Source organism: Monomorium pharaonis, chromosome 7 (genome assembly GCF_013373865.1).
Source record: "Monomorium pharaonis isolate MP-MQ-018 chromosome 7, ASM1337386v2, whole genome shotgun sequence".
NCBI lineage: Eukaryota > Metazoa > Arthropoda > Insecta > Hymenoptera > Formicidae > Monomorium > Monomorium pharaonis.
In genome coordinates this window covers 8,151,993-8,179,064 of record NC_050473.1, presented here as the reverse complement: position 1 = coordinate 8,179,064, position 27,072 = coordinate 8,151,993, and the positions used below count along the sequence as shown (strand labels likewise).

Sequence of the window (27,072 nt, the reverse complement as noted above, 5' to 3'; positions counted from 1 at the left end):
TCATGCAATATTTATTTTATTTTATCGACAACGTCATAAAAAAACCTTACAGAAAATGTTTGCCAAAAAATAATTAATTAAACTTTTTTAAAAGTATTTTTACTATTAAAATACAACTATTAAAATAAATCAGTGATATCTTTACAAAGTTCATTTAATTACTTTAAAGTGCTACTGTAGGCGAATTTTCAGCCAGGTGATAATTCAGTTTTTGTTATTAAAGTTTCGATAATTTAAAATAATAAGATTTTTTATATTGAAATCATATAAATTTAGTTCTAACTTGCAACCTATAAAGTAGAAATATAGTGTAGAAGAATTTTTAACTATGTGTGTAAATTTTCTCCACCCTCCGTCTTACGTATGCGTGTGCACGCACGCGCTCGTGAAATTCGATTCGCGTGAGCACGGCAAGAGATAAAAAGTCACGTTCGTCAATCTCCGGCTTTTCCTTCCACCTCGGTACTCCGGGCGAATCGAAAGATTAAACCAGTACACTCGCGGTCGAATCCTCGCGGTTGAATCCGCTGTGCCTCGCAAGTTGCAAGTGAGATATTCTCGAGCGTGAGCGTTCGATTCTTCCTCCAGAAGGACCGGAGGGACATTTCTCTTTTTCTCCCCCAAGTGTGATTCTCTCCGCGCCGAAAATTTGTCACTTCCGCTCGGCACACTTTGGCGCACTCGGTACGCGCGCGAAAGTCTTTCCACAAGCTCTCCATGACGGTCGACCGTGGCCGGACGGACCCGCGCGCGCTTCGTGCCGCGCCGCAATTGAACCACTTAGCTACTTTGCGAACGTTGTACTGCTAACCACCTGACGCGTTCCAAATTAAATAGAGAAAAACCCCGCGGAAAGTTCAACTACGGCGGGAGCCGCTCTGTAAAAATAAAGCTTATTAACGTGAGGGGTGAGAGAGAGAGAGAAAAAGAGGGAAGATTCAGTACTTTGCTATCTCCCGGGGGCGGTTAGAAAAACAGTCGACAGCGCGAAGTTTCTTTAAAACCCTTTCTTAAAACTACCTCTAGATTACGCGTTTAATAATGTTACTGCAAACTTTAAGGCCAACTTCGATCGTTTATAACTTGGGTGGGAGAACCGTTGTGCGGACTCGGCGGACGGCAATTTTCGTTTCGCGGCATTTTTGTCTCTAATCTCCCGAATACGCCGTCAAAACTCATCAGCTCGGTCGCGGGACACGCTCGTTGTAGTCCGCGGCTGGTAAAACTTACGGGCGAAGTTATAAGTAGATTTAACCTGGAGTTCTCTCGCGACGGTAACAACAACGTTAGGTAGCGCGATTTAAATCCTACATTTATTTGTTTAGTACATTTGCACCCGCGTTTGCCCGTCGGCGCTCCCTGAATAATTCATTACGCGAAACGCTAAATACTTCAATCGTAGATAGCAATAACAGACCCGGCGTTTATAATGGAAACAATAGTGATCTCGCTAAAACAAACAACAGGTCATTAAACAGGATCCGTCAGCAACAAACTACGGAACGACCTTTCGCGAACGCCCGTCCATTTAATATATGCTATGTTTACGCTGCCATAAGCTGCCATAAATACGATAAGGAGTATCAAAATAACGCGGGCTTCGGGCGTATATGCACATATATGAATAACGGGGCACGGTCAATTTCCGCGCGGGTGTCAGCGTGAAGGCGCGACGCGACGTTTCAGAGAGCATCGGCACTTCGCAGCCTGTCGTTCCGCGTAACGCGCGAGCGAGCGTTAACGTTAACTCCCGCCACGCACACGCCACGCCGGGAGAATTCAATTACGAGATAAAACTCCGCGAAGGGGGGATGGGGGGAGGAACGATTTATCGCGCGCGATGGCAGGATTATTTCGTAAAATAAACTCGTGTGAACGTTACCGCGCGGGCGACGACAAGCACGACGACAAGCACGGCCCCTCGCCGCGCGCGAAATCGCGCATACATCAGCCGGACGTCGGCCACTTTGACGCTACAATTATAATAAATCAGTTTGCAAATGGACGGGTCGCGGGATAGAAACGCTGCGGCCGGATAATCGATATAGGTTTGCCGGTTTGCAAAGCGGCCGAATAGAGCGGCCGATACCGGCCCCCCGCATTTCAATCGGCCGGGGAGGAAATACCGGCGCGGTCCAGGTATAGGCCGTCGGTACCGATTGCCAATTCCGCGCGTGTACGCACGTACGTATAATACTCGCCGCACGCGTGCGCGTATGTGTGCGCGGCCGCCTGGCACACTTGTTAATTGTAATCTGAACAAACTGTTGCGATGGTGGGTGTAGGTTCCTCTTAGAGTGTAGGTTCAAGTAACATTTCTTTAACAAAATGTCTACGGAATGGAGACACTTACATTTTGTTAGGGAAATGTTACTTGAACGTAATCTCGATTGCACGGTCAATTTCCCCCGCATTAATTGGTAAATGTTCGTTATCGGTTGAGCCTTGTAGAAACGCCTTGAGCTTTATGGAAACTTGACTACCTCTCTCTTGAGAAAAATCTCATCTTACGTGTTATTGAATAACGTTACATAAAATTAATAATAAATGATAAATTCTTACTAAAAATTATTCAGAGGACCTGAATATTTATAATTATAATAACGAGTACATGTTTTGTATAATTAAAATTTTTTAATTGAAAAAATGGAAAAATTAGATTTTTAACATCATATAAAGGTTATTTTTTGCAATTAAAAAAAAATTATATAATTTCTTAAGTATAATATGGTAATTATGTAATTATTTTACATATAAAATAATTGGGGTAAAATTACTGAAAATTTATTTTATAAGATATTTTATATACTTTATTCTAGTATATTTTAGCGTAAATATAAAATATTTCATGTACTATTAATTTTTTGATAATTATATTTTAATATTTTTATGTATAAAATAATGAGATACATCAAATGTAAAAAAAAATGCATAATGGCTAACATTGGTTCAGCGATAATTTTTCGTAACGCTTTAAATACTCTACTGTATACAGATTTATTTTTAAACATTTCTAGTTGTTTTTTTTTTTTTAAGTAAATATTGGACTTACAGAAAATCTATAATAAAGTAAGCATGTAAAAGTAGACAATATAATTTCTCATAATTAATAAGTTTTCAAAACGACTGAATTTTTGAGATTCTTGCGATCGCAGTGCGGTTATGCAACAATTTGGTGCTGTTAGGTTCAATTATTATCGTGCGGCATACGCGAGCCGAAAATATTTTGCTGGCATGACTATCGGCAAATTTGTCAATTTTTAGTAATGCCTTTTATTATTTTCCAATCGCGAAAAATATAAATCTCTGAATAAAAGCCATTCCAAGAACAAATTGTCTTTAATAGTCTGGTTTTAAAACGAAAATACAAGTGTGAAAATTATTCTTTTATAAAACTTGATTTGTAAAACTTTCGAGCAATTGCTCGTAAACATCATCGTGAAATAACGTCTAATAAATCTAATTGTTACATCTGCAATTTTTATATTGTATATGGTTTATGGTCACAGAATATCTGTACGAATAGATGCTTAAAACAAATTATTTTTAAACTAATGTGTTCATTTATAATAAATCGAGAAAAATTGATATTTTCCTACTTTAAATATTAATTTTTCTAACTCATTGAAACGTCATTACTATAATTATTACAATTAAATCTCCTAAAATAACTAAAAATAAATTTAATTACGTTTCACAAATATGTTAAAATATGTTATAAAATTTATTTATTAATTATAACATTTATGCATTATTTGTTAAATGTATGTTATGAGTACATTAAAATATATGTTGAAATATTTAAAATATTTTTTTCCGTAAAAAAAATTTTACAATATTGGGGTCAGCTGTCCCATTATTTATGTACGATTATTATATCTAGCGATCCCCTTTCTTGATCGCACGAGATCCACTGGTATTACGCAAAATGATTTATTACTGCAAACACGCGCAGAAAATGATTCGCAAAAGTTACGATTCGCCAATCGGCTGTCTACTTTTCTCCGCTGTTTCGTGAGACGAATTACATCTCGTGCTTTTTTTATATCAAGCTCGCTGGTCGTGCGTGGATTTACGGCCGAGTCGAGCTCAGCATGGCAAGTGCATCATGCAGAACCTTTTTCCGAATATTCAAGACATCACATGTACGTTTCTCCGGGAATCCGCGGAAAAAGCTGATTTGAAAATCGGACAAAGGCTATTACAGTTACTCAAATGAGCTAACGGGCATAATTTCGCACTTGGATAAAACTATTGCTGATTTTGGTTTACAATATCAACATGTTTTATTAAAAAATATGTAATTATAAATAATTAACTTGACGTTAGTTATATAATTACAAATACATTAAACAATGAAATTTCAAAGTTTATTTGATACAGGGTAATAGATTTATAATTAATAAAACCATTAACAAAGAACATTAATATAGACGTTATCAAAAAATGAAAAAAATTTTTTTAAACATTCTAGTAATTTATTACATATTTTCCAGAAATTTTCTATTCTCAAAGCGCTTTTGTAACAGGAGGGCGTGCTTTTAGGAAATTACAATCTGCGTAACTATAATATACACGCGTTGATATGATGCTGCATAATGCATGTTCGCATTCTAATTATTATAACGCTCGGGGTACGCAAATAAAACCACGACGTTCTCGTTATGTTGACGAGACAACCTTGATTGCGACAATCATACGTTCCAATCAGCAATATGAATTATTAATTTGTTCGTTCTGCAGGCATAAGCAATGGTTATCAATTGATTTGATAAAACGTAGAACCGCGTTTTGGGCAAAATCCCTGCTGGAGTATAGTTACGCGACGTGCCGTAATTAAAATTATAATTGCATTGATTTAATACCTCTCTTCGTAATTTCATAATTTCGATTCATTACAGGAAAACGTAATTGACCCGTTAACGAGAAATTTTTCAAATTTTTCGTTTGTTTCCCACGCCTCTGTTTCCGAATACACGAAATTTGATTACGATATATATTCCCGGCGAGATGAAATTCGCCTCCGGAACGTTCTCTGGAGGGTTTCCTCAAACACGGCTGAGGATCACGTCGGAGGTAAACCGTATAAACTCTCCTTTGTTAGACAGCATGCGACATTTACGCGCGCGACAGCGCGGTGGCGGCGGCGGCGGGGTCCTCGATCACGAGCGATTTGTTGAGGGTGCGAGCAGCGGGAGGAATAATCAACGCGATGCCAGCGGTAATTAGTAGCTCGCGCGCGGCGCTGCGGAAATTGCCGCAGGCGGCCGCTCGACTCTCGGGGCTGGAAACCTCCCTTCCGACCCCGAAATACCTACGTACGTATATACATATAGTACGTATACATATCGTTATCGCGAACCGTTCGGAACGAACGACGACGGCACGTAAGGTCGCGGCAAGCGCGATTCCGATACGTCACGCGAGCGGCGAACTTTTCAGACGCGTGATAAAATTATCAGACCCCTCTCCCCCGACGCCACACTGATATGAGATTCATCGTTTTTTTTATTGAAAGACGCTGCTGCTGATTCATCGTAACACGTGCGTCGGGAATAATTATCGGGAAGCGCCGATATCGATTTAATGACGTAATAAGCGTAATATTTGGAGCGTTAGCGTTGAACGATTTTTCATCTCTTTGCCTCTCTTTCTCTCCCTTTCTCTCTCTCTCTCTCTATATATATATATATCTTTCCACTCTCTTCTTCCTCCCAAGCGTCTTTTCAGGTATCGCGTCATTGTTAGCTCGAGAATGTGTTTCTTCTTGTCTTTCCTGGAGTCGTGTAACACAGTATTGCCTCGGATGCATCCTCGACGGGATTACGCCTTTTTTCCTTGAAACACTTTCGATAACGATGTTTCGTCACCGGAGAGTTTGCGCGAGATGCAGTTTAACGACGATGTGCCCGTCTCTATCTATACGTCCCAGCGTAATAGAATAAAATTAAATGGCTCTTTCTTTACGGCTTGTCGATAGAAAATCGCCTCCGAATATTCGGCTGTTACGTCGCACATAAATTTGTACAACTTGCACTACGTATCTTTCTGTGTCTCGATTCGTTTCACAGTATTCTCGACTCACCTTTGACTGACTTGTTTCTCATTTTCCGGAAACGTTGCGTTTAATATTCGCGAAACAGCACTTTATAATGTCCACGTTTGTTTTGCGACTATATGTGGCGTTTTCGTGAATAAAACGCGCGCACTCTTTTCGCATACTTGAAAAATTATTCTTTTTGAAATACAAGAAATTAAATTAGTAAATTAACCATGTGAAACATAATTGTGAAACGACAGAAAGAAAGAGAGAGAGAAAGAAAGGGAAAATTTCCTATTCTAAATGAGCTTTTTAACTAAATGAGCTCTTTTAAGTCTTGTAAAACAATGCAAAGAGACACATTTCTTTCCACTCGGTCACTTTACAACAGCATCCGCGCCGACAATTGATTTTTAACTTGTAGCCCGCGCGGCCATAATATTCAATGGATAATTCAATCCCGTGACCCGGATTTTCATTTCGCCGGCGAGTCGAAGCCCCGCGCCACTCGTTACTCGATAATCCCCGTGATCAGTGGCAATTGGAATCTCCTCGCACTTCGGGGCATCAGAAGTTATTACTCGCGCGCTCCTGTTACGAGCAGTTTATTTTCATTAGAGCGCGATATTCGCCGCACAACGTCGCACCGCCAATTCCAGTCCAATCGTCACGTACATCGCGCGCGGATCTTTCGCCGTACATACAGCTTCCCGGTTATTAATGATCGATAGCCGTGTCGTAATAAGGTGCCCCGTCGCGTAACAATGTGCGTATCTGCCACGCTGTTACAGAAACGTGCAATATTACGTCGCTCCCCGCTGAAACGCGCGACAGACAATTACGTGGCGCAACTTTAAAGCAATTGCGCGCCACGTGTGTATCATCATTGTCACTTTATCTTTCTGAGCTGCGATGTAATGTGTTACGACATAGTTCTCATCCTGTACCGTCTACGTAATCAGCTCAGCCGTGTATCAGTTAATATGACTTGAGCGCACGTCACTAGTGTTTTTGCCGTGAGCCGTTATAATTTGGAAATGTATCACTCTTCAATGTACATTATACCCGTTGAATTTACGAAAATATGAAAATTTATGTAAATAGTAAATGCTCTTAAATAACTTTTCCAGTAAACATGATAGAGAATATTTCGGGAAAATGATAATGAATTTCGTGTATTGTATTTTCAACAAATATTATATTTCTCAAATATATTCTATATTGCTTTTTTTAACGAATCCGAGTAAAATTCGGGCTATTGAGTAATTTTAGTGCAGCACAGAAATTCTCGCAAATTGAGTAATTATAACTTGTGGGTGGTTTATACATATAGTATATTTAACTTTTCATCCATTTTAACGGGAGTTTTCAAATAAACGCGAACGCTCGATTAAAATGTTAATCAATTAAAAGGTTTTCGATAAACGTAAAAAGAGTTTATATGCATAAAAGAATAGGAATGCATAATAAAAAAACATTTTCGGTCACGTTACTTCTATTAAGCGAAACGTCAGTTTTATTTATCGGAAACCTCTATTAATTTTGTAAATCCTTATTCATACAGTTCATGTGTCTATCATGTTTCGTCAATAATTATTGACAAAATTTCATATTCTGTCGGGATAGCGGGGCAGTACTGCTGTCCAGCCAACACAAAAGGAATAAACATGCATTCTTCCGTCATGTTTATGTCGTGTATAAATGCGGGATAAAACTATATTTACAATGTATAATATATACCATATACGTTATCCCTGCATGTGACGTCGGACGGACAGCGGGCCGTTGTTGCCTTTGGTATACAAAACGGAAACATCAACGTTGACGATTTCGTAGAACGAGGAAAAGTCTAATCGTGCCAGGTACAAAAAGCGATCAGTCACCGGTTGTCATAGGCGGTCGCTAAGTTTTCCCGTTTAGTACGTCGCCGCGTGCGCGGCTAACGCGGCGTAGTCGTGAAGATGGGTCTCCACGTCGTGCCCTTGACCGCCGTACACCCCGCCCGAATGATCGTTCTTCCCGGAGGTGTGCACCATAGCGTGAAATCCCTCCTTGTCCGCGTGGTAGGTGACGATCCGAAGACTACCACCTGGATCCTTCACGGTATATTCTCCGGACACGCTGTGTCCTGCGGAAAGAAATGTCCGATAAAAGGCAGAAAGGAATTTCTCGACGCAGCGATTTTGAGATTGTAGATTATGATAGATGGTCGGACGCTGCAACATCAGTCTGATTGATCGGTCATATTACTAAATGATTTCAGTCTTACACAGTTATATAAAGTGCCACTTAAATGTTTGAATTCCACTTTGTAGCGTGTCTCTTGAATAATTTAAAACTTTTCGACTGAAATATTTAATAAAAAATGTGTTTTTATACCTTTTCTTATTCGTGTTCAATATTAAAAATGCGACATATTTAAGAGTTGAATTAAAATTCTATTCAAGCAAAGTCTAGTCATAACAAAGTGCAGATAAAGGCTCTTTTGCTTGTTCGAACTCTTGAATCGTAATTCTCGACGTGTCTTTCACTTTCAATCGCTTGTAGTTCAAAAACTAAACTAAACACTTTTCGATACTTTAGCTAAGGAAAAATTGATTTCAACTTGGTCAAGGAATGCATCTGTAAAGTTTGCTCAATTTCAGGGTGAGTTTATACCTCCACATAGCACGCTAGTACAACGATATCACACCGATGCGCCGTTGAAGCCAGTTTACAATTCCTCAAGTCAACTTCACTCGTCTCGAGTAAGAAAACGTAGTTCCGACTGAAGAGTTGATACGAAACGCGCGCAGGCGCGCGCAAACACACACATACACACACACAAACACACACACACACACAGACACATGTGCTCTCGAGCAGTCTCCGTAGAAATGCAATTTTCTTTTCAACCATGGCAATTTTTGCCGACGTCAACCGACGTCGGAACGCTAAGCCGCCGCCACGGTGGCAAGCGGATAAACGGTAGCCACAGGTAGCCGACCCATTCAGAGACTCGGTGGCTCTCGTCGCTGTCGTCGTCCCGCGAAAGTCACGAAGAGATATAGAAGTGACTTTGTCCTTTCTCACTCACCGTCGCTGGACTCCTTCTGTCCGTGAAAGTCACCGGTGTGATGATCCTCGACACCGTACGAGAACTCGTATTTGGGCTTCGCCACGTAGTCGACCGTGTAGCCGTCGTGAGGACGATGCTCGTGGTGAGTGATATAGTTGTGCTCGCCGTGATGGTCCACAGGTACGTGTGGCACTTTCACCTCGTATTCGGGTCCCTGCACCGGCCCATGGAAATGCATGTACGAGCTCGCCACCGAGACATGATGATGATCATCCAGCGGTATCACGCCGGCGATTGATCGATCGACCAGGGCGAGGCCGATGGTTAGTGCGACGGTGACCTGCAGCACAAGAAGTTTATGTCGGCGGTGTCGTGTTGTGTCCGGCGACTCACCTCCGGCACGACGGAAGGGGCTTTCGATGCTCTGATAGTTATCGATCACGGTTGTAAATAGCGCGTGTTGTGAACCGAAGAGTTCATTTACATAACCGTTGGACATATATTTACCCCGGGACCCTTCCGCAGGTCTTCGTAATCTCCCGGTCTATTGCAGCTTTCTTATTTACGGGGAGAAAAAAAAAAGCTGCCTTTAAAGAAAAAAATATTTCTTGTAAAATAAAATCAATTGACAGGGAGAAATTGTCGTGCGAAGGGAAATGTAATTTAAACGCGTTTTTACGCGTTTTCAGTGCCAAATGCTTTTTCCCGTGCGCGCATATAAACAGTCGAACAAATTGGAATATTTCAAGCTAGTAGAACGCGTTCGGCGAATCGAAATTGCACCGGAAATGTAATCGTGATCTACACGATCAATGTCGCCTGTGTATACAAACTCACTCGCCATGATGAAACTCTAGAAATTTACGATATAAACATCGACATCGGGTAGCGTAGACCGGGTCGTCGACCCTTCGTTTTTAATTACGGGGATCCCGAGAGTTCGATTGTCAATGTTTAAACCAACATGGACCAGTCCAACGGAAGTGACTCGATTAAAAGAGCGAAATGGACGGGTGATTCATCGGGGAACGTTTCTTCGTTTCCACGCTTCATCGGCCTTCGCGTCTTAAAATTAAAGCTCATTCGATATTTAAATCCTTTTAATTATATGGAGTTATAGATTGATATAATAAGGAGATTACGCTGTCTTCGGGCAAAGCTGAGCGAGTCTGATGTAAAACAAAAAGCACGGCGATACTCGCAGATTATTTTAAAAAAATCAATACTCAAAATAGTAAGTTCACACTTTAGATAAAGTATACATAAAAAATATAAAAAAGATTATTTTATTTTATGGAAATTTTGTGAAAACTAATGTCACACCCAGGCACTGTTTTATAGTAATTGTACATATAAAATGCACGTAGAAGTGCAGTTTGCATTACTGCATATATAAGTACACGCCCAAGTTAGGAATATAGTGCAATATATGCGGAAAGAGATAGAATATGTGCATGTTAAAATGTACTATGTAAGATTTTACATGCACTCGTCGAGTTATGAAACTTTGCAATATCATGTATATTTAATGTATCATTAGCAAAAGGCCATATATAAATATATATATGTGTGTGTGTGTATATATATATATATATATATATCACATTATAATTTGCGCAAAGTTTGGAGCGTGTAATAAACAAGCTACTTTAAAGACAATTATCTATATTAACTTGATTTAAAAGCCCTCGTAGTTCTAATATCAGTTTTCCCTACAATAGAGGCGTAACACGAGATCGTTAAAATACATAAGAAAGAGGTGTATGTCCGCTCTGTACACGCGCACAGGCACATTTACGCGAGAAAATAATAGAACTCTTGGCTATAAAAAAAAAAGTCTTCTGAGGTTGAGAAGATCTCGAGATTAGCTGGGTACAAGAGAACGAGCGCTTAATACAATTAAAGGGAAGCGTTTGTTACAAGTCGGACCGTGCACTTTTTAATTTTCATGAAGTTCAACCCCGCAGAAATCTTTACCCACCTCTCGGGCAACGCCCTGCCGCGCTGCGAAACGGACGCTATCTTTCGCCAAAAACTTACGTTTGCAACAATCCGGTCGAACGAACTAATTACATCGCGTAGACTTAAATACCGAGGAACACTTTAATCCCATCTTACATTCACGACATTGCTCAGGTCTCCGCGACAAAACCGCGCGTAGAGCTACCTCTCTTCTCGCTCCGTTCCGAATTATTTATTTCGTCGTCTCTTCTCATCACGCTCGTCTCACCGGACCAATTATATGCGTAATTTACTGCAATTTAAAATCCATCGCCCTTTACATTCCCTTTTTTTTTAGATCTTTTGTACTTCACTCTCTCTTTTCGCTTTCAATTCTCTTTCTCTATTTCTCTGTCTACATGTCGAGGGACTGTTCTTTTAACGAGCACTTTCTCCGATCCGCGTCACTTTTCCTTCCTTCGCGAATGTATTTCGACACTCTACCTTGAAAGTCATCTTCACCATTACGATATTTCAGGCGGCCAAGTGAGTACTGCAACTTGCTAGCTTGTTTTCTAGGCTTTTATACCGGCACGCTCTGCATACACGCCGCTACGCATACACGCGCGCGTGCATCCGCGCCCGGTTCCGGTTCCGATCGCTTATACAGATGTCCACGTGAAGATGCACTTCCGAGACTGGCAGATAAACGTCGCACGGAGACGTCAAAACACGCAATTATCAGTAAACAAGGAAGTAACTAACAATAAACTAGATAAACAGGTAACAAAATTAAGTACACTAGAGCTTCACTCTCGTTAGAGACTTTCAAGCATAGGTACGTACTAAAGTAAAAGAAGAAAGTTATATTAAAAAAAAATATAGCGCTAATTCGAATGTAGCGGTCTGTCAATCAGTGTACAGAAACGAAATAAAAATAGAAAATAGTTTGCGTGAAAGCGAGATTGCATACGCAGAAACTTGGAATTACGTATACAAAAATTTAACTTGAAATGAGTATCCACTTTTAACACGTAAAAAAATGCAAACTTTACATAATTATAAATAAATCATGCATAGCTTGTACACAGAAAGAACGATTTTACTGAAGTGTCTAAATATTCAGACTGCCTCCATTAAAATAATTATGTACACACTCAAACTGGTTACTAGAATGTTAAAACTTTTGATAGCATTGCTCAAGATGCTTTATAATTATTTTGATATTCCAACAAATTTATTTTCAAATTTGCGTCTAGCTAAATTTGTAAAGGCTTTAGCAAATTCATTCCAATTGTGTGTGCGCGCGCACACACATAGATTTTTAAGATTTTACAAGTCATTTCAAAATTTTTTTTAATTGATATTATAGCATAAAAGTACCGTAGTCTAAAAATATTACGAAATAAAAATTAATATTGAAGAGGAACTTGGTAAATTTTTGTTAGGAATCTATTTTAGGAATTTATTTTAGTTTCTTGCATATACGTGTTTTGTTTGTTGTATGTAAAATTACTGACAGTCCTGTGCGTAGCATGCATTCCACTTCGCAAGAGTTGGCGCGAGTTCCAAATGGCGTTTCACGATGACTTGCAATGTCATAAAACCGATTACGTATTAATAGACAGCGCATCTTCAGGTAGCGTGCATTGAAAAATGATCCAGGAGATCGCATTAAATCGCTTCCTTCCTCTCAGCTGGCATCGCAAATGGCTTCCGCCTTCCTGTGAGATATGTACTACAATCGCGAGCTTTCCTCAACGTCGAGACGCAATACTTGACTTGCTTGAGAAGAGGAGAGTTCATTTTTATCTGTGAATATTTATTTGAAACACTTTTATTTCAAACCCAAACCTCTTTTCAAGGGATGTAAATAATTATTAATAAAATATATAAAGCGCGAGAATATTATGCATATATGAAGTGTCCATATAGATAATGCGATATAAATCATATAATTAAATTAAATTAAATTACGTAACTGAGTATGCCTACCTGCAAATAATTATCTGTACTTTATGGGATGCAAATAATCAACTGTAATTACACTCATGTATAAAGGTGTTATTATAAGTTAAGAGAATAATGCATTTTAATCATATTTTTATTATTTTTTAAAATTAGTTAATACCCTATGTATAAAATGAATTACATAAATATTATCCAATGCTACTAATAATTTACGAGGAAGTTGTATGCGTTACTGATATTAATTTAAATTTATTTTGTTAGCTAAATAAAACCGTACATATATATGTTATATTTGCGTGTTATTCTTGCGCTGCAATATTTTTTGAAAGAGTAAATATTTATTGTGCATAAGAGTATTACGTTAGTTTTCAGCCTCGAATATTTTTCCGAGTAATTTCCACAGATTTATTGGAGTTGCATTGCAATTTTTTCGCTCAATATTTTTAATTTTTAAATTAACTTATTAATTAATTATTATAAATAAAGACCATTCTTTGCTCCTGAATGATTCTCGAATCAAAATTCTCGAAATTATCCGATTCGTTCGAAAACAGGACCTCTATAGAAGATGTGCCCATTTGAATAGAAAGCAATCCTTAAGCGCAGCTCTCCATTCATGTAAGATTCTATTGCTGTCTGTTGCTCCTGAAATGGAATAATAACAGTAGAATGATGGGAACAGCAAAAGAAATAAAACTGTACAATGATTGTTGAAAAATATTTTACCGTAATCATGTAACAACTTTCGACGGTTAGTTTTATTTTTTTTTTTAGTCTTCTATAGTTTTTCAGTTAAATTATCCGTATTACAGTTTGTGAATTATCAAGGGGAGAGCTAGAGACAACGAGGGTCGCGTGCTTTGTAACAATTCACATTTTATATTTAAAGAGCAACATTGACATTAAACAGCTGACACAGAACTTTTTTTCTTTACTACAGTTTAAAACGCGCTCGGGGGAGATACGGCTTTCACGAAAGAGAGCCAACCGGAAGTTGGCTTGGCGCTCGATGGAAACCGTCTCCACCGTCTTCTTTGTCGTGACGATAAGAAACGTCGAGTTGATGCAGTTGCGAAAATTCTCTTTACAACCTCCTCTCGCCGGTCGCGCGCGACACACGCGATATTAAATCGAACACATGCGTAACTGGTTTTTGCCGTTAATTCCACAGCGGGGCTTCCCGATTAGCGCTGATGATTAGCATATTCACTGGAGTGCAGTGTATTATATGGTATACATGGAAAATATCCGTGCGATTTGTCTATTTGAAATAACAAGCGGCGTTATGTGCCTGTAATATGGTAAATCTGGCGCAACAACTGCACGTGCAAATGCGATCATGCGATTAACGAGCTACCGTTTATACATTATAATACGCGCGGATTAATAATATAAGTATTATTATAATATATTATTATCGCAAATGCCCGTCACTCGTGACATACATAATTTGATCGGCGGGATTTACGGTGGTGTCCAATAAGGCACGATCGACGTTAACGATCGACCTCGCCACACATTTGATAACCCGATTAATGGACTACGACTATGATAATGAACGTGAAGGGAAATACAGCCGCGGGCACTCGCCATACGCACCGCTAATTGGATTTTCTTTGTGAAGAAATTCTGCGGATATATGTAGTAAAGAGCGCCGCTATTAGCCGGCGCGCGACAACCCTTTGAAACGCAAACGGCTGTTTCGATGGCGAGAACGACGACGAGTATGCGCCACGCGAGTCCGTTTCTTTGGCGAATATAAATGCGTTCAATTATGCGCATACATAGCCAAATAGTCCATATCTCCACATCAAACGATTAAGTGCATTTGTGACAGCTCTCTCTCTCTCTCTCTCTCTTTCTCTCTCTCTCTTTCTCTTTGTGCTAATGTCTCTCTTTATTATTGTCGCTCACGAAAGCATATTTCAAGCAAGTCGAACGCAAGATATTACGTATGCATAGCGATAATCAAATGAACTTACGGAGTCCCGGCGGAACAATGACACGATACAATCGTCGTGCCGCTGTGGTGGCGCGTTTCGTATCGGAAAGCGCACGTTAAATTGTTTTTTATCTTCATCTCGAGAATTGGAGAAGATTACATCGCAAGTGTATTAGGTGCGTCACCCTCCAAGTAATTTATCACCCGCGGATAATAAATTGACCATGCCGTATCTCCGTCCAAGTATTCGATAAACGGAAATGATGTACGCGCGATAAAAGTAATAAATAAATTAAAGTCCAAACTCTCATTAACATGAGAACTGTGCGATTGACGGTACACAAACCGTTGAAGCTAGCCGCGACGAGCCAGCGTAAATAATTTAGCGCACATTGCATTTCGCGATTTGCAGGTACATTTGTAAACGTCGCGCCGCCGCCGTCGCTGTATTACGCGTTCGTTTTGCACGTGATATGCGTCAGAAGGTGAACGAGACTCGATTAAACTAATTGGCGTTTTCATCGTGCATATTGAGAGATGTACTTCGCCATTTATGAGCAATCAATTTAATGGGATATCTAATTATTGTAATGCAACCCTTAACTCCGATTGTACCAAGGTATTTATGATAATTACATTCATCAAATAGACGTATCTAAAGTGATATCTCTAGCACTTTAAATTAATCTTGTTATCCGCAAGGAGCACAAATGGATCATTGGCATATGCAGGATTTTTTCGAGTAATATTTTATCAATTCTTTTATCACATAAATGACAATTTTTTTCAATCAAAATATGTAGCTTTTTAATATTGCTACTATTATTAGATTAGATTATTAGTAATATTACATAAGTTATTACATATAAAATATTTATAATTGTGCGTGACTCTCTTTCGCCCTCTCTTTTCCTTTCCGTCTGGCCGTATCAGTTAAAGATTAATTATAATCTAATTGCAACCGTACAATCTGCTCGTGATAACTTTCTTTAAATTTCGCGTGTTGCCTCAGCTCGCACGATACCCCGTCGTCGAAATTCCGCGAATCGAAACAGTTTCGCGAAGCCGAGGGTCTCGCACCGTATATGAAAAGATCAGCCGTGTACATGTGGTCCGAGCTATAAAAGTCGCGATACGCGCAACTTCGTATCCCGAATCGTAAGTCAAGAAGCTCGAATCTCCCGGCGCGGGTACGATTCCATCGGGGCGATAAGGGGCTTCCGGGGCCGAGAGAAAGAAGACTCTCCTGTCTTACGGGGAAACCTGAGTCCTCTACATTTGCGGCTTCGTTTAATCGCGGAGCGCTCGGTCACAGTTCCGACGACCCGTGGCACACCGAGGATCTGACCCAGATCGGCTGAATCTACGGCAATTTGCACTTGACGCGTTTGCCGAACAGCGGAAAGGAAAGGTGACCAGACGACGACCCTTCCCCGTTGACGGCGGGCTACCGATTTCTCGGGGACATTCCTCGAACAACGACATACAAATATCTTGTATGTAAGCGTAATTGCTTCACAGCACGACGCACAAAGATGCGCCGAAACATATAAATATAAATTAGAGATGTGGATTTATTATTAATCAACTTGTTTCTTGTACATATATGCAAATCTCTTTAATACAAATGTAATACGATTAGAAATTTGGATAACAATGAATAAACATAAATAATATATTATATTACAATAGCATACCATTATCGTAAAGGTAACAAGTTGCAAAACTGGTAATCTTTATCAATTCGCATCGTAAAATATGAAATTTTAATTTTAATATAATATAAAAGTTCGATTTCCTTTAACAGAGATTTATTTCGAGGAGAGAGAAAGAGGACAATTCTCAACGCGGAGATAACTGTCAAAGGATAATTATGTTAAAATACGGTAACAATGACGATTGATGGAAAATAAAAATTCAGAAGGAATTTCTGTTCTCTTTGGATTTGCTGAAATCAGGCGAGCACGAGACGAGGCGAGCAAGAGTCCTCGAGTAAAAAGCAATAGTAAACGTCCGTGACAAGCTCGTAAAAATGTATTTACGCGGATTACGCGAATTCCAAGCAAGGAGAACGGAGTTTTTATTCTCGGTGGGAGAAGGGGGAGGGGAGAGAGAGAGAGAGAGAGAGAGAGCGCGCAGACGGGGTTGTCGCTGGACGAGATCACGAGCAGTCGGAAGCAGTTCGCTTGCCAGCGCTCGCCCGCGCTTATTGCGCCCCAGTCGTCAGAAGCTCAATTAAAATTCCCACGGAAATTTCTCATTCGCTCGGGACACTCTCTCTCTTATCCCGACGGGGGATGGGGGGGGGGAGAAGGGGAAGGGCCCCAACGGTGAGCCCCACGGCCACGTTGTACGACATGCTAACGTCGCGGAATTTCCCCGGGCTATTTTTCTCCCGGTGCAATTTCAACGGCGCGCTGTACGTATCACTTGGAAAACGGGCACGCGGGTTAACGGCTAACGATAAGGCTAACGTAATTCTGTCCGCCCTGTTCCGCACGAGATATCGCGGTCGCAGCGGTCGAGGGCGAGGGGAAGGGTAGTTTTAGAGCCGAGGCCTCGTCTAGAGGCACCGCGCCGAGCGTTCGGCGATTAATCTCGGGTACATAATGTCCGCGGCGACGTAACCGGCGACTATGAAGCTTTTAATTTTTACGTTTCGTCACGTACCGCCCGTTGAGAGCGCGCCCGAATTAATTCCCCGACCGCGATGCTACGGCGTTACAAATTGTTAAGATGTACACGATCACTAAACAATTCTTCTGTTATCTTATTGCCGCGGAGATAAAAAATATGTTACGCTCGGCGGTACCGCCATTTTCTCCCGCTGTACGTTCTGCGTTTGAATTTACCAAGTTGATGACGCCTGAATAAATTACCTGAACTGGCAGTTGCTGAATTGCTAAAAATTCAAACTATATAAAAATGTTTTAAAAAAATGTTAGAATGTTCTCGTAATATTTTTTGTAAGACGTAAAGGTTTTATTTTAGTGAAATCTCTTTGATTTGATAATTATACGCAATTGCGTGTGGAACTATTAAATCGATAGTAATGCTTTTTTTTTACAATTTTAATCCGCTGGTTATTTTTATGGTGTCGGTCAAACATTATATCATCTTCCTTGAGCCCTAAGTGGCCACAAAAACACGGGACGGCGAGAGGAGCTTTCGACAAGTTCGCAATACAAAAGCGATGAGATCTTAACGAGCATCCCCGCGTAGTTAATCAATCTTCATTCCGGTACTTAATTACTCACAAACTTACTCACACGGGGCGCGAAAAGGATTATCGAGTGTTGTTTCCATTACGGTAACAAAGCCGGCAAATAAACGACAATTAAGATAACACCTGTATCGACACAGGCGATCTTCCCACTCGTTGAAATTGTTGATAAATACGGAATTTAAGCGAAACATCTCTCTGATTTATGGCTTTTTGTATCGGTTTTCATTGCACACTTATAAAAACGAATAAACGATGAAACATTATATAAAGAATATATTCTATTCTTAGCAATTTTTATTACATACACACACACACACACACAATCATTATTATTATATAAATTTTTTTTTTCTCTTATATTGATATATGAAGCAATTACTTTGTGTAAATCTTTAATGTTTACAATCTGCCCGATATTTATCGTATTTTTTGTTTCTCATTTATAAAATTATTTATTTATTTGAATCTAATATTTCTCTTAATTCGAGAAAATTTACAATTTATATAAACTGAACAAGGAGATATTTTTCATGAAATATTAAATATATATAATTTCTCTCTCTCTCTCTCTCTCTCTCTCTCTCTCTCTCTCTCTCTCTCTCTCTCTCTCTCTCTCTCTCTTTCTCTCTCTCTCTTTCTCTCTCTCTCTCTCATTTCAATGCAATAAAATAATAATCCCTTTCTTCATTAAAAGATTCAAGTGTCCGTAAATGTAAGAAATTTTATCTAAATAAATAACAGAGATGTATGCAGATTTTTATCAGATTTTGTACGTAACTTTATTAATGCGACAGATGCGATAAAAGACGTAGCCACGTGTTCCCGCGGATTAACATGTCGGCGGGCTGTCAACGATTCTTCACGGATCGGTAGTGCTGTTACGTAAATCAAAGTTCGAGATTCCAATACACTTGCACTTGTCACGCTTGCTTGCTCAAGCGCAACACCTTCGCTCTGTGTGTAAAGCGGCACTTGTCGCGATCTTAAGACCTGTTGATCGAGCGGAATCAAGTTGCTCGTTACCGAACAATGTTCTACATGTGCTTAGACGAGATACGCAAACAAACGTACTTCAATAAACTTGCCCGTACTACTCTCTGAAACATTGGTCTCTTGATAGTCCTTCATTAGCCGTTTCTAAGAACATGTGCAAACTCTTGTTAATTTGTTACTCTCTTTTTATTATTTATTATTATATGGATGTTGTCATATCTACATTAGTTGCATCTATTAATGCTTTGTATTGATGAGAAAGAGAGAGAGAGAGAGAGAGAGAGAGAGATAATTTATGCAGAAAACATTTTACTCATTATTTATGTATTTTATCAAGACCTGTTGTGTGTGCAACAAGTTATTACTTCCAAACGTACTGAACGTTAATGTTGTATCAATAAACAGTAGAAATGTAGCTATTTATCCACGTTTAATGCATTTCATTCTATTAATCGCAGTTGTTCAGTTTCACAGGTACTTATCAATAACAAGTAGCGCATACATACTCGAAAATAACTAATTTTGTGCATGCACGACAAACGTGACATATAAATGTTCTAAAAATCTTTATAAAAGTTATTATTGTATATTTATACATTCTATAATAAAAAATTATTTATTTCTTTGATTTGTAGTCAATAAATTTATAATTTATGCATTTTTTGTATTAAAAAAATTTAAGCACAATAAACTTTAAACATAAATATAGATTTTATTTAGCTATTACACTTATTATATTGTTTTTTTTACAAGTTTATAATATTAATTTATATTTTAGTTAATTACAAACCTAATGCTATTTATATGACATTTAGAGATTACCATTTTATTTAAATATCATATATCCTAAAGGCAGATATGGATTTATTAATAAATTGTTGTTTCGTACGAAATAGCGCAAAATCGGAATGACCAGTACTTGCGTCAATAACGGTTTCTCTTGGCAAAATCCAGCCACAATTACTCCAGCCATGATTAGTGCTGCGCGAGAAAGATAAATAGCTTTGTAAACACGTCGCGACAGCTGGTGCTCACAATGCTCTATCCGTGGTTATTAATGATCGAGATTAGAATTTTATATGACTTGATGTATCGCGATGGTAGTTTCCCTTTCACGCGTACTAACGCGGTAATACGCACGTTTCTAATATATCAGCGCATTTATCGTCCTTATCGCTTCGCTAGCGCGGCGCGACGAAAAATTGTATTACGCGTGGTGCGAACTGTCACACCGTGATTTATTTCGTGCAACGTTGTCTCGCGAGATTATCAACAGAAATTTATTCGGTCAATGAGCGTGTGATCAATTACACTTTTAATCGCGTTACTCGTAATAAACGACTAAGTCACTCGTTGCATTAACGCAGGCATTCGTCGAGTTTAAATATTCATACAGTATGCAGAAGTAATGCAAATAGTTGTACTACATGTTACAAAACACAGGTATTATACGTGGATATTATACATATAAATTATATCGATTAATACAAATGTGCATGGTCACCATTTGGTGCCATTGTTGAAACAAATGTCGTGAAATTAAAGAATTTTATGCCAACAATAAAAAACTAGCAATACAATTTTTTTTTATGTGTAAATCTAATTTTGCAGAATTGAGATAATTATTCTCAACAATGCAATATATAATTCTCATTAAATAATTTTAAAACCTGACAAAATTATTCATAAAATTAAATATAGTTACTAATATACATTATTTTTTCAAATAAAAATAAGATTTATTAATAAAAAAATTGCTATTATTTTTGCTTTATCGCATTTCTCTATTTTTTTTTAAACGGTACGATTTTTAAAAAAATTTCTGTTATCACTAACATATAACGTGGATCCACTTTAAAAGTGTTTGATATTACATGATATTAACGTGTGATATTATATTAATATTTTGTGCATTTAGCGCGATCAATTTTTCTCAATGAGACAACCGTATCTTTGTCTTTGGCACTTAAGGCAATAGTGGCGCGCTCCTCAGCTCGCAGCACTTTGTCGAAGTGAAAGATCAAAGCCTTTGTAATTCTATATAACTCTACGACGCGACGTTACATGAAAGCGATCCCGCTCGAATGTGTTTCTTGAAAGACCCCGCGCGCGTGCCACGTACCCACAAGCGGTCAAGTCGAGAACCCCAGAGCAGAGTTTGTCTATCCAACGTGTACCAATGCAAAAGGAATTCGTGATTAACCGCCCGCATAGACGGGCTCCTACCGGGACTACTAAATTATCGAACTTTAGTAGAGATATCATTTATACTATAGCGAACAATACGAGACTAACGATAACGTCTTCGCGTACGTGTAGGTCATATATATTTAAAGTATATAAAATATCGTGATAGACTTCTACAAACAAAAAGAAATGTTGCAAATTTATTACATTGCTCATTACTTTCATTTCTTTATAATTAATAGGCCAAATCATTAAACTAAAATTATATTTCTATATAAAAATGATACAAAATTTTTATGACTCGATACATTCAAATTCTGAACTCATTAAAAAAAAAAAGGAAAATTATATATATATTGAAAATAGTAAAAATAACACGAATAATTTTTACTAATTTAACATGAATAATTTTGGCAGACTTCTAAATTTACATGTTTAATTGTTAGATCTTAATTTAAAGAGAAATTAGAAAGCAACATACGATAAAGCAATTCTCTCATCTTTTTAAAGTTTTATGTTTCGAAAAAGTCTAATTGATAATCTAACAAAATGTTATCATAAAACAGGTTTTAGACTCAATTTTCAGTAACATATGTATTTTTTAATTAAAAACTTTTTCACTTAAACGTGATTTTAGCATGCATCACGACCAACTTGGTAATAAAAAAGACAACAACGATGCATAAATCGACACGCGAAAATCGCGGTCCAATTTTCGCTACACATTAATTTAGTTTCTCAGTGTTGAAGATTGTCGTCGTTAAAACAAATGATGTGCAAATTTCGCTAGAGAAGATGGAGGACGAACGAAATGTCTGAACGAGCGGACTTATATCTCATGCTTACATCTCATCCGCCTTTAATTAAAGCTGTTTCCGCCGCCCTTGGGAATTCTTTATCACGTTACGCTGTCGCATTTTCTTCGTCGTACGCGGTGATGCTGCGCCGCGAAGAAGCAAATAGGGTAGCTCGTAAAAATTGCGAGAAACAGTCGCACCACGATTAATGCAACTTCGCGCAGTGCACGCATTTAACTTGCGCGTTATGCAAGTCGTATTTTTCCCCTTCATCACTTCACGCGACAGAATTCCTCGCTATATATAATATATATAAAACAAACAATTCATGGCTTCCTCCCATTACTATTGTAATTATCATAATAGATCGCGGCGGCAATATTATATTACACGCGGCGCATTATTCCGACATGACATAAATGAGCTCCGATAAAGCTGATAATTGACTCCTGCTCATCCCTCTCGCAGTCGCGCCTTCGAAAAATTATATGTTCCAACTTGGAGGACAGAAAGTACATTAATCAGTGTCTAGATTAAATTTAATACGTAAATAATATTTTACAAAATTAACTTTTACTTTAACTTAAATTAATTTAATCTTAATTTCTGATGTAACTTTTAATGTAACTAAATTAATTTTAACTTTATTTTAACTTATTTTTAACTTAACTTTATTTTAACTTAATTTAGTTTAAAATATTAACTTATTCAACTCTATTAATTACACGTAATTGAGATCATAATGAATCCAAGAATGAGCGCGGCTTTGTAAAATCCACGAACACATAGGTGAGATAATACACATAAATTGCGTTCTTAGTATCTCTTTGTGATACGCTGATGCTACTTATGGTTGTTATATTTATTTTACCACGTTTAATTCGTGTTTAAAAAAAAATGGTAGAAGAAACTTTTTACAACCGTTTAATTACTTCCTTCTTTCTAATCTTATTTTTAACCTCATGTGTAAGAATTTTAATTGCAATTTTTATTCGTGCATATTTTTACGGTAAAATCGATGGTCTTGCTTACAGCAATGTTAATAGCAAATATATGCACTGAAAATTGACTACAGATTATAAATATTTGGTTCAACTATGGAATATTATATTACATTTTATACTTGCCGACCTTATCGGTTCGTTCTTTATATCTATATTCAAACTATTCTTTTTAGTTCTTCATGAACATTGTTCCTCTTCAATTACACTCATACGTATTTTCATTCGTTCTCGAACTTGTAAGTTTTACTGGTTTCTCATTTCACAGAATCTCAGAATATTCTTTCTCTCACATTTTATTATTCTTACATTTCCTTTTAGAGAGATAATCTTACTTACTAAGCTAACATTTCTTACTCTGTAATTTCATATCTATTATATAATTTTATTTATGTCGGTCTTCATCTTTTAAAGAAAAATGAATGTGATTAGAGGTGTATTATATACATAAGTATTTATGAAATAAAATCTAAAATCTAAATTTGTTATAATAAAGTCATAAATAATTACAAATGTAGAATTAAATGAAAAAATCAATAAAATAATAGAAATAATAGCAATATTACAATTAACAGAATACTGGCTTGTTATCGGAACGTAGTCAAGTTATAAATTGAAGTAAGCGAATGTTTGCGACAATGTGCACTAAATGTTATCACACGCAGTTAAGATCCTTGCTATTGTGCTGTAATGCAACTCGGCGTTTAACGAGAACAAGTGTAAGCACTATCTAAAGCAGATGGAGATGTGTATCTCCTTACGCGAAGTGGCATGATATATTGTGTCAGATCCGCTCGCGGTTTTCCTCTCTGATTAAATCTCTGATTGCTGGCGATCCGGCTGAAGCTACGTAAATGACGAGCGGGTAATCAGTTCCGAGTGGAAGAGGAGTTAAGTAATTTGTGAAAATAAACGCTGACGGCGTAGGCGAAGCGCGCCCATCGAATGGCGGCTAGGTGCCTGATTAAACTTTCGCTATCCGGCCTATTCGAGGCGTCTTGATTAAATTCACAGCGGGATAAGGGCCCCGCTTTCAGGCCGATGAGAGGCGGCTCTCTCGACATGTGCCGAGCCCTCGAAGGGAGCAAATCCGCGTATTCGAATCCCAGAATCCGAACTCGCGGCGAATCTCGCATCCCGCCTGGCAAACTGAGTTACGTGATCCGCGCATTGCGGAAAATTACGCGTCAAGCCGTGTTATGGCTTTTAAGGTAAACAGGTACTAAACACGGAAATATACAGTGGTACACACTGCAAAACGGCACACTGTAAATGTATTTCTTGCATAAACAATGCACGCGCGAAATTGCCTTACACTTCAATGCTTAAAGTCGAAACATAAAGATGAAACAATATAGCAGACATATATATATATATATATATATATATATATATATATATATATATATATATATATATTGTGTGTCTGTGTGTGTGTGTGTGTGTGTGTGTGTGTGTGTGTAGATGCGTGTATATTGTACAAGTAGCATTAAATAAATAGAAATGTCTATATTAAACGCAAATATAAAGATTAAACATGTTCACCAAGTTATACAATATACAATATGTATGTACATACATTCATGACTTAATATAGTCACATATATAAACATAGCATTTATAAAATACAGTTTTTTTTACAAGGTACCAATTCCTTGATGTAAGAAATTATATCTGCAAAATTATTTGAAATATTTGCAAATTTATAATTGAAATAATATTATCTGCAGACATGTAAACTTTGATTTTGATGTCACAAAGTACTGCGAACCATATTTCAAATAAATCCATTTGGCAGCTCAAATATTTAAATCTATCAAATTACTTTTAAATAAAAAGCAATCAAACTCTAACGGAGTTTCGTACAAGTTTTGACTAAAACATGTCATTTTTAATATATATAATAGTGTTTAATTTAATTAATTAAAAACATTTAGTACGAATAATTACTTTAAAATGTAAAAGATGTACACAATTGCATATGTTATATTACATTCAATAAAAAAGATACATGAATAATACGCATCAAAAAGTCGAAAAGCCAATATGTCCAATATATCCGCGGGCGCAAGTTCTCCTAAAATAAATCAATATTGACAGCATAGCCACACTAAAATCGTCAGCATGTCGCACAAAATCCGCACACCATGCGCTGTGTACCTATATTACAATAGTGAAAATAGGAATATATGACAGATAACCCATTGTGTGTTTGTAGTTTAACAGAAAATTTAATTAAACTCACGCGTTTAATTTATAAATTACACGCTTCTATTACTTGTTTATATTTCTAATTTTAGGTATTTTTTTAATTAAAAAATACACCATCGTCGTATTCGAAACGTTTGTATTTATTTTGAAAATAATGAAAATTATATTCTAAATTGTAAATTCTTTACAATATAAATTTTTTATCTCATCAGTATTTTTTGTTGCTCTTTTCTAATTGTAAAATCTCGTGATGTAGGTAGTCCTCATTTATAATATTTAATTTTTTTTATACTGTCTTCAACTTTAATTTAAATAAAATCGATATGTAAATTTATATTTGCGAAATAAAAAATTTTGCACATTATAACCTGAAAAATACCAAGTTAAATAAATACTGAGTTGCATAATCAACATTGTTAATCGCTTAATTATTAATTGGCGAGGGCGATATCTGTTGGTCCGATATTGGAAATGCGTAATATTTCGCGAAATAAAAAAATTGGATTACGCAATTGTATTACTGAGCATTTGTGCCGGTTGTCGAAGTGTCGTAATGCGGAAACGAAAAATCATACTTAATGTGCGAGCGTAGAACTACGCGAAATGTAATCCTATCTCTGACATGGGATTTGGAGTTTGGTATTTAATTAAACTTGAGATAAGGCTTACCGAACTTGATAGGATACACTACAAAATGGAAAATAGATGCGTTAGCGAGCAGTCATCAGTGTTGCTTCATGTAGGTACACGATTTATTGTTAGGATTCTGCGGACTAGAAATGTCTTACTGTCAATTATTTTTAGTATTTTCTATTTCTCGACTTTATAAACTTCTACTAAAATGTAAAGAAAAAAAAATATTTTTTCTGATCGGTGCTACGTGTACGTAAATAAATAATTAAAAGATGAACAGAATTTATACGTCAATTGAATAAAATTTAAAAGAAAACTGTATAATAATCTCTTATAAATCTCGCATTAATTAACAAATAGAATTCTTTTGTTTTTCGTCATCTCAAGTCTGAAGTAGAATAGAGTAGGATTAACAGAAAAATAATTATTCATTATTTGTTTAGATTCACTCTATTCGTCCCGACGATCATCTTTTTAGCTTCCGGAAGCGCGTGGAAGTTTAATTGCGGTACTCCGAATCTCATCATATGCTAACCGTCTCTTTTCGCGGTTCGCAGAGCGTGACTCTGCGCAAAGTACGAAATTCGATTTAAAGTTGAACACGATAGACGGACGGGGGGGTGGTGGTGAACGAAAGTATTTGCGGCGGAGCCTCTGTTCTCGGTAATATCCCAGCGGATTTTTAGACGGCGTAGCCATAAAAGGTTTTGATGTCTCGATCAATCACCTCATCCGACTGATATTGGACGAACCGCGGCAGGCGCCAGCATCAATCTTTGATTATCCATCCTCCGATGCTCCCGTTCCCGCTCGATCTCTCGCTCGATCTTCCCGTTGTTTTTAGGCACAATGACGAGGCGAGGACGATTTGCCCATTTATATTTACGTCTTGTGCGATCGTTGAGACTCGACATATGGAATCCTTTCAAATAGGCTTTATATTCAAATAGGCCCCCAACACACATACACGATACTCAAACAGATATTATAAATAAAGATGCACGGACAGTTTAACAGTTTTAGATTGCTACTTATTCATTTTTTATTTTTCTTTTTTCTTATGTTGACACAA

The 27,072-nt window shown here is 37.6% G+C and overlaps 1 protein-coding gene and 1 long non-coding RNA gene across 2 annotated transcripts in view; one reads left to right on the top strand and one right to left on the bottom strand.

Annotated features, from left to right (window-relative positions):
- LOC114255686 overlaps positions 1-27,072 on the top strand; it is a 137,891-nt gene that overhangs the window by 22,094 nt on the left and 88,725 nt on the right. The window lies entirely within an intron of this gene.
- Positions 4,457-10,361, bottom strand: LOC105838051. The gene is made up of 2 exons (XM_028188751.2): positions 9,117-10,361; positions 4,457-8,168 (listed from the first exon to the last, which is right to left on the bottom strand). The coding sequence occupies exons 1-2, from the start codon at positions 9,595-9,597 to the stop codon at positions 7,957-7,959; spliced, it is 693 nt and encodes a 230-aa protein (XP_028044552.1). The 5' UTR covers positions 9,598-10,361; the 3' UTR covers positions 4,457-7,956.

Bases quoted from the DNA above. Each gene is read 5' to 3' on its own strand.
- LOC105838051 (XM_028188751.2), bottom strand. From the start codon at position 9,597: ATGTCCAACGGTTATGTAAATGAACTCTTCGGTTCACAACACGCGCTA. The intron at 8,169-9,116 runs GTGAGTGAGAAA...TTCTTTCCGCAG, and splicing joins ACAGAAGGAGTCCAGCGACG to GACACAGCGTGTCCGGAGAA.